The sequence below is a fragment of the Callospermophilus lateralis genome, chromosome 16, assembly GCF_048772815.1.
Source record: "Callospermophilus lateralis isolate mCalLat2 chromosome 16, mCalLat2.hap1, whole genome shotgun sequence".
NCBI lineage: Eukaryota > Metazoa > Chordata > Mammalia > Rodentia > Sciuridae > Callospermophilus > Callospermophilus lateralis.
The window spans coordinates 76723101-76735219 of NC_135320.1; the positions used below are offsets into that span (position 1 = coordinate 76723101).

The 12119-nt window shown below is 36.5% G+C and overlaps 1 protein-coding gene across 2 annotated transcripts in view; it reads right to left on the reverse strand.

Moving 5' to 3' along the window:
* Washc5 (WASH complex subunit 5) overlaps positions 1-12119 on the reverse strand; it is a 57243-nt gene that overhangs the window by 39213 nt on the left and 5911 nt on the right. The window contains exons 2-7 of one of the 2 annotated variants that reach the window (XM_076835906.2): positions 8735-9044; positions 7971-8116; positions 7107-7191; positions 6396-6496; positions 4212-4404; positions 1880-2032 (exon numbers count right to left, since the gene is read on the reverse strand). In XM_076835906.2, coding sequence (XP_076692021.1) covers positions 1880-2032; positions 4212-4404; positions 6396-6496; positions 7107-7191; positions 7971-8116; positions 8735-8923 — 867 coding nt within the window. In that variant the 5' untranslated portion in view covers positions 8924-9044. Of the gene's footprint in view, positions 1-1879; positions 2033-4211; positions 4405-6395; positions 6497-7106; positions 7192-7970; positions 8117-8734; positions 9045-12119 lie in introns of those variants that run through there. The other variant, XM_076835907.2, reaches the window with a different exon arrangement.

Consider the following 12119-nt stretch of genomic DNA (forward strand, 5'->3'; position numbering starts at 1 on the left):
AATTCAAATAATAAATTATCCATTTATTCTACATTTTCAAATGTATTAATAAAATTGTTCACAGATTTTCTTACAATTAAAAAAAATCTTTATTGTACCTTAGGTTTTCTTTTCCAAACTTAACATTTAACATTGCATTTTTGCACTCTCATCAGTTTTGGTAAATATCTATTTTATAGCTCTTCAAAAAACTAGCTTTGATTGTGTTGGTTTCCTCCTTTCCTTTTTCTCTAACTCAAAAAATGTCTGCTCACATATTTATTGACTATCTTTTATTTGACTTTTTCTAATACCTTGAACTTAATGTTTGACCCATTTATTTGTATTCTTTCTTGGTTTTGGTAATGTACATAGGGTTACACATTTCTATTAAAAGCAGCTTTAACCACTGAGCACAGCTTTGTTTCATAGTACTTTGATACTGGGCAATGCTAAATAGTTTTTATGTTTCTCTTTTAACACAAGAGTTATTTGGGTGTGTACTTTCCTCCAAACATTTAAAAATCTCTTTTTAATGCTGGTTTCTAATTTAGTCACACCATAGGAAAAAAATACAGGCGATCAAAAACCTTTTTCGTTTTTAACTTTGTTGACTTTCCTCATGATATGTATCTAATTTTCACATATGTGTCCTTTTCAAAATATATAGAACATTCAGTACATAGTTTTGGGAAAACAGAATTATATAATAAGAGATGTACTAAAATTTTCCACCATAATTATGATTTTGTCCATTTTTCCTTACGAATCCATGAGTTTTTGCTTCATATATATTGAGTATGTTATTGACTGTATATAAATTCATGACTGTTAATTCACCTCAATGGATCATTCCTTTTAATATTATAAATGATACTTTAAAAATCTATGTTCATGTTTTTCTTTAACATTTTCTTTTGTATGATATTTTCTCATTAATTTTTTTATTGGTTGATATTTGCCTGGAATATCTTTTTTTTAACCCTGGATGTCAGGTGTTTGTGGCAGAGTGTTTTTTTAGGTGTATATATAACAGGTAACATAAAACTGGACTTTGACCTTCCTTAATACTAAATATGCTTATAATTATAGTATGATCAAAACTTCTTTGTTAAGCTTAGGAACATGAAGCAATACTACCAGTTTTTCTCTTGGTTTTTCAATTCTGAGCTTGTAAGTATAATTCATGGGTGGATAGGAACCATCACCTCCTAATTATAGGTTCTTTTTATTTTGTCAGGAAATTAAAGGTTTCTAATGACAAATAGTATGATTCAGTAATAAGAAGTGAAATAAATCTGCTACCTGAGAATATAATTCAACTCATTGCACTTTGATAAAACCTCTTTGTGCAGGAAAAATATTTTATATTAATTAGGTATGTTAAGTCAGTTTCATTCCTTTAAGAGTTAATATTGTTCAGTGACATGTTTATGCAGTAATGTAAATATTAATATCTTAATAATTCTACTACAGTCATCTTGTAAATAAAACTTATTATAAAAGTAAAATTCTTATTCAAAAAACAACCAATTAGATACTAATTTTACTAGCTTAGATCCATAAAATAGAAAAAAATTTTTTAAATCCTCATGTAACTTAGTTGCACTCTCAGTAGCTACAGCAAGACACATTTTTAACACATCATTTTGCCTTGAGAGTATCCATTTAAAGAAAATACTAATGGGTTTGTTAGGAAATTTTACTGATTGATTTAGTCCTTTATGGTATGATTTATTACATTTTCAACATTCTTAAAGTAGTTTTGCCTAAGTGACTTTATGTCCCATTATTTACAACATATTGACCTCTGAGTTCAAGGCCAAAAGACTAGAAAGTTGATTCTGCAACAAATTTGCCAGAGAGAGAGAGAGAGAGAAAGAAAATCAGTAATACTTGCCCAATTATCTGGAAAGTATTTATCCACGATCTCTCTCATTTTTGCTTGATGGGTGTGAAGAATGGAAGGGTCAAAGTAGAGAATCACATACAGCATGGCGGCTTGATTTGCCAGCGCAGTGCTGCGATGTTCTGGCAAGGGATATGCTGAGACCTGTAATGCAAGCCCCAGAGGGAAGTGTTGGTGACATCTGAAGGTACTCATGCTTGAACTCAATTATCTGTTCTGGGAATCAACAGTGTTCCAAAAGCCCATCTTTCAAGATCATGGGCACACTGGAAGCAATTCTCAGGTTGTACCCAGGGTCTTCCTTCTTATCTATAACCCCATAATACTCTGTTCCTTTCAACCCTTGACTCTGCTACCATTCTATGTAATTTCCTAAAAAAAAAAAAAAAAAAAAAAAAAAAAAAGTCCTAACCTGGCATCACCCACAAGCTGTCCATATCTGTGTCTTTTCAAGCAAAGACAATCCTTAAAACTGACAGACTCTGTTGCTATTTTATTACTCCCTGATCTGCAACTCACTGAAACTTGGCCTCTACCATTAATCATACCAATGAATTTCCTAGTTCAATTCAATGACTGCCTTTTAGAATTCTCACTTTAAATCTTGAAGGGTGGAATTCTCTCCTTTGGTTTTCTAGATACAACTGGAAAATTGTATTTTTTTCAGATACCACCCCATCTCAAGGTGATTCGCTCAGCCCTTTTTTTCAGCCTTTTAAAAGCTGAAGTTCCCCTGAGACCCTCCCCTCAAGTATTAGGAAGCTTTGGCTGCAGACAGCACCTATCATTTTGAGTTGCACAAGCAGAAAGGGGACACATTATCATAGACACAGCCATGCTGTATGGATCCTGTGGGCAGGCCACAGGAAGAGCATTTACAATGTCTTCACTCTTTTTCTCCTTGATGTGTCTGCTCAACTTTCTCCTCTCCAGACTGTTCTTCACATACTTGGCTGGATGAGGCTGCCCTCAAACTCCAAACTTTGCACAGTGCTTATTTTTAGTGAAATATTTAAACCCTCAGGCAGAGACTTTTTCAGGCCCAATTTCAAATTACCAGGAGACAGAGAATTGGCTCCATGAGCCATGAGCAGAGATGGGGGACATACACGACAGAGAGGGGTAACACAGAGCACAGCCCCGTGTTAACGAGCGTCACAGGGAAGGAGAAAATTGAAACATGTTTCCATAAGACACAGACAAAATGAACCAAGTTGGAGGCAGAGGTATAATGAGCGACTGATGTACAGAGGCAAACAGCACAGGCTTCAGGTTCAATTCACACAGACCTGAAAGCAAATGTGCCTGTTCTCTAGTCACGTGACTTTGTGAAATATGATTTAAGCTCTCCAAGGCTTACTTTTCTCAGGAGGCACATGGGGATGATGCATCATCTACTTTGTAGGACCGTGAAAAATAATGAAAATGTACGTGAAAAAAATTCCTACGAAGCTAGTTTAGATTGACTTCTTAGTGAATATCCTTAAATATTAGGAAGGCCTGGCATTTGTGGGCATCCTCTAATTTTAAGTTGTCTGGAGAAGAAAATAATCTTATTTAGACTTAACATATTGGTATAAAAACTAACAGGCTACCTAAAGGACCCTTGAAAGCAGGTTTGTATAGGTGATATCCAGTCATCCTAGGTCCAGCTCTACTCCCTTCCAGTAGTAAAAATATATAATTCATTGTTCTTCAGAACAATGGAGGCAAATGGTAACTTTCTTTGGTATTCATTTAAGTAATGAGTCATATACCCCCTGACAAGGACAGCTGAGAGAACTTTCAAACTAAAGGATCTTTCCAGCCCTGCTCAGGCTGCGAACTTTGCCTGGACTCCCGTCACCCTCCCCTAAGACACCTGCTGTAATCTTGCTGTCACTGCTCAATGCACCAGTGGCACCTTGTGCTTCCCCTAAGACAATACTCAACTTGCTTTACTGTAATTCCTTCCTTGGGAACCTTTCCCCCTAAGTTACTTGCTTGTTATGGGTAGGGCCCATGGCCTGCCTTCTTCAGTGACACAACCCGAGCACCCAGCACATGAATGGGCATAAACCACGTAAAATTTCTTGAATGAGTGACTGAAAGAATAATCTTCTTTCCAATTGCTCAGATCCCATCTTCTCCCTGAAATTTCTGCTTCTCCCAGAATTAACATCCTTCCTTCCTCTATCCTACAGCCTAGCTTAAAAGGTGTTAAGAAATTATTTCTAGATGCTGTTTTACTCTTTTTGAAAAGAAGGAAGGAAAGGATTAACTGAGGAAGAAAGTGAATTCAGTCTTTTTAAACTATTAAGGTCCTACTAGACTTAATTCCCACCTGATTGTAAATATCATCTGATCTCAGCCGGCCAATGACCATGCTGATGAAGGCTTCATTGATAGGTACTCTCTGGAAATAGCTCTCAGGATAGTTGGGTGGCCTTTTGGCTCCTGGTTGGCTGGAATAACCTGTACTTCGCAGCAGCTTACAAATATCATCCATATTTGAATCGGCAGAAGATCGGGCCGCACTGTCACATTCACAACGGGAAATAAAACCACACGTTAGAAACTCGCATGTCCCCAAGTCTGTAAGTATTAGTCCTAAGTAAAGTCAACAATTTCTTTCCTAAAATCCTTGAGGCTGGATTTATTTCAGAATACAGTATTTTTCAAATATATGAAAATTATATGATTTGATCATATGCCATACAACACTGCAGCAGGAATCAAGTTGACATACCACAATTGACACATGTTTAATAGTTCTGGAGTAAAATTTATAAAAATTCACAAAATCGAGATTAGTGAAACTGCCTCATCTCTGTTCTGAGTAGGTTCTGACTCTAAACAATTTCAGGTCAGATCAGCTTTGGCTGCCAAATGTGTTACTGTGTGTCTGTACATTCATATATGTAGATTTCTTCAGGGCTCTTTGATTTTCAGAATTATGGATGAAGAACATGAAACCAAACTAACATTATACAAATTAAAAACATTTTTTAATTATTTCAATTTAAAGTGGTATATATTTTAACTGGCTTTTCTTGGCATGCTGATCTCTTGATAGGGATTAATAAAAATACCTGAAATTTTCAGGGTAGAAGAGTGAACTCTGAAAGAAGTAAGCTAGACTGAAAGAATCTTGGACTTGAGCTGACCTGCTCTTTGATGGAAGTACCTCCTTCACAACACTGACCTGCAATCGCTCAAGGTGTCTTCAAAATGGGCACTCATGTTCTAATGAACTAGCTGTGTTGCCTAAAGGGACAATGTCTGTTTTCAAAGCTGGGCTTGTTAAACAGGCATTTTTTTTCTTCTCCTTTACATTACAAATTGCTTTCACTTTTCTAAGTACTTTCAGAAATGTAGGCAAGGTTATTCAAGTTTCATTTTTAAAAACATGGATGTTACAACAGCTTATGATCAAACCAATGTGAATGAATGACACACACTGGTAGATACTTCCTTCAGATACCAAAAAAGCTGAAAAGAAGCAGGTGAGGTGAGAAGCCTAGATGAATTTATAGCTAAGGAGACAATGTTACAGAAAATTTAATGTCTTGGGGCTGGGATTGTGGCTCGGTGGTAGAGTCCTCGCCTAGCACAGGGAGGACCCGAGATCGATCTTCAGCACCACATAAAAATAAAAAAGGCATTGTGTTGTGTTCATCTACATCTAAAAAGTAAATATTTAAAAAAAAAAAAGAAAATATAATGTCTTGAATAATCTCTTTTCTGTTCTGTTTCTCTTGCTCTTTTTATTTTGTCCTAATTTCTAAGTTTGGAAATGTTAATTTTATTCCTCATTTATTTAGCCCAAGTTCTTAAATGATTTCTGGTTACTGACTGTTTCTTTCCTGAATCCATTTCCTGCATGGACCTTGTGTCTACTTTCTGACTTATTCATTGAACTGTACTCTGGATAATGAAAATAAAAAGTTGGTGAGGGGTCTTCTGTTTTTAAGACTCTACTTCCCGAAGACTCACAGTTCTGAACAGACACACATAACACAAGATCCTGGATAAGCACTGCATGTTGTTTTTGTGTCTATGTATATATGGGTGAGAATTCAGTTTCAACCTGATCTTGAATGATAACTTTTCAGTCATTGACTTGAAAATGACAACAGAAAACACATTTGTTTATGTCTGCCGAGAAGGCATATTTGAAAACTTAGCAAATACAGAGAAAAAAGTCCGTAAGACTTCCATAGTTCTTTGAAACCTATCCTTGAGATAGACAATTCAGAATTCAGATTCCTTTTTTAAAAAATTGAGTTACTATGATAGACATGATAATCTTTTTATCTCTAATAATCTATAGTACTATTTTTTATATATACAAGTTATTTGATGCATAATCATTTACTATGATGTAAAATGTTAAGTAACTGCTATATTCCTACATATATTTTACATTCTATACCACATTGCCACTGTTCCCAGTAGTATTATGAGCACATACACCACATTTCACCAGTAATGGGGTTTGGGGTGTGCAAGCCTAGCCCAGGGATACCTGTATCGATAGTAAGAAACTAGCATTCTCTCTCTGACTTCTCCTTCAATCTTTTGGTCGATGACCAGCAGCATAACTCCATATAAGTACAGGGCTTCACACTATGAAGAGAAAAGATAGTGGACAACTCGCAGGAGTATTCATTTGTAAGGAGCAAAGATGACAATGGTGAAAAAGACAGCTTTGGTTTAATTGGTCCTTTATACTTCAAGGAAAATGTAACTTTTCTGCAAAGGGTTCTCACCTTCCATGCAGAATGGGCTTTGAGAATTTACTCAAAACAAATTTTAATTCATAGTGATTATCTTTCCGTTGGCTTATTTTTTTAGATTTTGCTTGGGATACCAAAGTGAAATCCCAATATTCTGATATCTCTTCATCATAAAGTCATTCACATATTTAATAACATTTTTTAATTGTTTAGTATGTACTAGGTACCAGACTAGATGTCTGGGATGCAAAAGGTAAAGAAGATAGAATTCTTTCTAAGGAAGTTCATAACCTCCACATTATAATTGAATCCTTTATTCATTTATAATTTTATTCACTGTCTATGTTCTAAACTCATATGTGAACTTGCTAGCTAAAAGATAATTATCAGGTTATTGGCTTCTTTTTAAAGAATGACATTTTGTATGTGTTTGCGACTTATAGGGCAAGTAAAGAGTTTCTGTTCTTGCATTTCTACTTTTTGTGTTCAGAATTACTTACTAGAAGTTGTTTTCCATCTTCATTGAGAAGCACAGTTTCTAAGGTTTGCTGAATATAAACACCTTCATTGAGATCATCTAGATATCTAGAAAAGAAAACCCAAAGCAACTTATTCATGTACAATAGAAACTTTAACATCTTTGAAGAAGGAAAGATTTTTTAAAAATAAGGCAGGAAATCAGACATTCTGGCTTTAACTAGTTTGTGGCCCTTCATGCTCTTAAGAACCTTAGTGTCTTATGATCTGTAATTCACAGTGATTTAGGGCCACAAGTTGATATTTATGGTTGTAAATGTCACATAAAAGGAATATTCCTTAGTCCTGATCATGAATTATAAGTTTGGTAACAATCTCTAAATCTCTAAATCTTAGGTGTACATAGGAACATTGAAAAGTTGTCTAAAGGTTAATGAATAATAAACTCTCAAGAATTATAGAGAGTCAGAAAGTGAACTTACAAAATAAGCCAGTTCACCCCTTTTCACTTCTATATAATATGCTAGAGTATGATGAAAAATCTAGAGGGCCGAAAGCTGTATGACTTGGTATAACCAAGTTTATGATACTCCCAAGAGCAGGATATTATAATAAAACCTGGGCCCTGTCAGGCCAGAGTGAGATGGAAGAGCTGACCAGAGCATGAGAAAGCTCAAGGAGGAGACAAGGGGCTTGGTGTGTGGTTTTGGGGAATCTATAATAGTTTCAAGTCTTAGGAAGCCCAGTGTCCCGGGAAGGAAAAGAATACACATATGGCATAAATGAGTAAATTTTAAGTAACTCAGAAAAACGTGCATATTCTACTGGGTCCCTTCTCCCTCACCTATTTATTACCAGAATGAGCTATTTACTAAAGTAATCAATACCTGTTTAAGTCTACAATATATTTATGTACACTTTGAAATGCTAAATAAAATCTGGTCACAATTTCTATGTTGTTTTCCCGAAATTCTTCATCTAAATCCTGGAGCTCCGGCTTAGCTTCCAATTTGCTTTCACATAACTCAGGACCCTAAGGAAAAAAAAACCCAAAACACAGAGACATTTATGTAAAATACCAATGAAAGTGTCCTTGTTGGTAACAATCTCTAAATAGTATTTTAAAAATTTGTTCCTCTCTTCTTTTTTTTTAATATTTAGTTTTTAGTTTTAGGTGGACATAATATCTTTATTTTATTTTTATGTGGTGCTGAGGATCGAATCCAGTGCCTCATGCATGCTAGGTGAGCGCTCTAACACTGAGTCACAACCCCAGCCCTGTTCCTTTCTTCTTACCTATCAAAAATTTAAAGCAGAGCAAAAGAAAGTAATGAGGACAACAGAAGCCTAGATACAAATCCCTTTAAAGAAATGAACTTGAATTGCAACCAAGATTAGCATGCTTTTAAGTGCGAGTACTTCAAAGTGAAATACATTATGCCAAAATTATCTTTTAAAATTTTATTATATTGCTTTCTACACAATGCCTGCATCTTATTTTCAAGTTGAAAGATAATATTAACTTTGTTTCAAAAGTTGTCCTCTTTGACTCTTTCTCTATAGTTCCCCGACCTCTTAAGAATGGTTCCCAAAGAAAAGCATGCTTTTAGAGAAAAGACAGCAATACAGATGCTATAGAAAGAGAGAGCACCTTAAAATAGCTGAAATCGAATATAATATCTCCATATTTCTGTTGGTCAGCTCGGTCTTTTAATCTGAACACAGCAGGAATAAACTCGGACAGCCTCAGCAGCTCAGCGATAATGGCATTGCCACAGGAAACGATCCTCAGGATTGCTTGGCCACAGAGGTTATTCTCAGCCAGGAAGTCCAGCATCATGAGGGTGACTAGCTAGCCCAAACCTGGACAGCAGGAAGAGTTAACTGGCTTCAGAGCTAGGGTCTGTAGAGCATCAGATGAAACCACGTTTGCAGACTGACTGGCTGCTCCATTAAAGAACCTGTATCCAAAAAAGTAAAGTGAGCTAAATCTCTATTTTTTAAGGAAGCATGTGTGTAGGCTTTTGAAACACATACATAATATTTTTCTTTCAAATTCCATAAAAATATAACAGATAATGAATTCTTGATATGGGGGGAAGGGCATTATCCTCTATCCTTCATGTTTGCTGTGTGAACTGATTTTGCTAAGTTAACACTCTAGGCCTCTTTCCCAGATTTTTATTTACTTCTCATGAGAAAAGATAGGATATAGTTCATCAACTCATCTCTGGGCAAGAAGGAGTCATGGACATTTGAGATTCCAATGCACCCTAACTGCATGAGTTATTGCCCATGGTTTGATATTTTAGCAAATAACTGCAAATACTATAAATAGAGCTCTGGACATCATTTTGAGGAATTTTCCCAATGGAATTATAAGATTGGGTATAAAAGGGTCCAAGATTCCTTTTAAAATTACAAACGCCAGATTCTACAAAATCTTGTGATAACTGATAAATGCTACATCAAACTGGTCCAAAAGTTTCATATGATGCAGCACTTAGGCGTCTGGTACTGCTAGCTGAATCAATTACTCATTTCTTTTGTATTCCAATGCATGTCTCAGGCTGGTTAGATCATACTTGCATACTAAATACTGCAGTTATATCAACAGGCCATTCTTCTGAAAGTTCCTGAAGGCTAGGATCAATTTCCTCTACCCAACTGCTCCATGCTAAGTACTTCTTTGCCTGGGTGGAGATGAAGATGTTTAAGCACATCACCTTCTAGTACAGAGGTTCTCAAGACCAGCTGTATAACAGAATCATCTAGACCTTAGAGTCTAGCCAATTAGGTTATAGGCTGCCCTAAGCATCTGTTTTTTAAAGAAGCTCCTCAGATGATTGTGATGTGAAGTCAGTATCATAAAAGGAATGGAGGGTGGCTGGAACTTGTGCAAAACTGAAGCAAATAAATAGGAAGTGAACAATATTGATCTCAGCATGGCAAGTGCATAAATCACCATAGAAAGGTTTTAAGAAGTGATTTTTGCTCTTTCTAGCTGCTTGAAATACAGTTGGGAAGACAAACCCAGAGGGGGGAAAAATCAGAGCTACAGTGCATAGCCAAGGTAAAGAACAGATAGTACAGGGCTTTACTAGTAGTCTTCTGTTGGGAAAGGTATTCTGCTTGCATTGGGTGATCTAGTAAAGTAGCATTTCCTAGGAATGCAAGTGCAAGAAGGAAATCCAGAAGCTAAAAGATATATTTTAGCAGATAACAGTTAAAAACTTTTGTACGACAAATGCTTTGGAAGACAGAGGTGAAATGCAGAGGGCAAACAGGATTGATTTCTGAAACATGCAAAGGGATCTCACAAGCTGATAAGGTAGAGCTAACAGCACAACAGTAAAATGGAGAGGAGTACAAAGGGGTAATTCACGAAGAGTAATCCACATGACAACTCATGAAAAACTCTTTAATTCACCAGGAGTGAAGGAACCATGAATTAAAGCAAGTGCCCCTAAATCATTTTACTTACATTAGATTGGCACTGGTTAAAAGAATAGTAATATTTCTCTAGGTAGGGATTAGAGATGTACATTATTGATGAAATGTGAATTGTTAGTCTTTTTGTGAAATGAACCAGCAACATTTACTGAAGTTAAAGATGCACATTCTTCCAATCTAGTGATCTCGCGCTTAGAATTCTACCCTCTGGAAATATAAACACCAACACAGAAGGATATAGGTCCAAAGATGCTTCTTGAAGCATCACCAGCATTTGGAGACAAAGTAAATAACTATTATAAGAAAATATAATTAAAGCAGCCCTTAGTAAGAAGGAATTAGAGCTCTACTAGTTGACATGGAGGATTTCTGAGAGCTGTTTTATTGAATGGAAAAAGTAAGTTGCAGAAACAGTAATAAGATGCTCCCACTTTATAAAACAAGTAAGATTTAAAAGCCCTATATCTGCCATTACAAACAGAGAAAACATACAAGAAAGAGTTGATGGAGGGGAAGCAGGGAAAGGACAGTAGTAGCCAAATAAAAATAAAAATAAATAAAAAAGACTTCACAGGGAGGGGTGGGGGGGCAACAATCATCCAATAAAAAGCCATTATGAACACATCAAAATCTGAGCATCTCATCTTCTGTATCACAGAGACAAGTCAACAAAACTGCTGATATCTCTTTTCTTAGTGTCCTCCCATAACCAATGTGTACAGAGCAGGGGTGAAAGAGATGACAGAGGGATGGCCCAGGGACAACAAGAGAACAAAGTGAGAAGGACAAAAGCTAAATAATTCCTTGCACTCTAAGAGGTTTCAGAAAATTCTGGGAGTAGGTAATTTTATCAGTCTATTTCTTATTCTCTTCTCCCAGATGCAGGCACCCTCCTTATGCAGGCTTGTGTGCTTGGCCCTTCAAGGTCATTTTTCTTAGTGCCGAGAGTTAGAAAAGCAACCTGATCACGTTATTGTGGTAATTAGTTTTCTAGATATGGCTACCAACAAGTCCTTGCTATCTAGTTAGTCATGCTGTTCCCCGGGAGGGTGGGCCTCATTCCCCTTCCGTTTGAATCTGAGCTTGTATGTTAGTCTGCTAGGTCTGCCATAACAAAACACCAAAGGCTGGGTGGCTGAAACTACAACATCTATTTTCGCACAATTTTGGAGATTAAAAATCCAAGATCAAGGCTTGGCAATGTCCTTTTGTTCTCTGGGAGCTCTGAGCTGCCATTTGTGATGTCTGCTATCTTGCTGGCGAGATCACACACCGAAGTGTTACAGCGGACAGACTGTGCCAGAGGGAGTGGCCTGGCATTTGATGGAGGAGACTCAAGGAAGCCAGCCCACAGTGAACACAGGTGTCTCCAAGTGGCCCTGGCTGAACTGTTCCAATCTGCCCACCTCTTTGGGCCTTCCTAGTAGAGATGCTGGACATGCAAGGAAGAGACCATTTTGGAAATTCCTGTCAAGCCAGTCCTCTGTGCCTTGTCCAAATTCCTAATCCACAGGATCATGATACATTTTTTAAAAAAAATGGTTGTTGTTTTCAGCAAATAAGTAGTATGATAATAAACATGA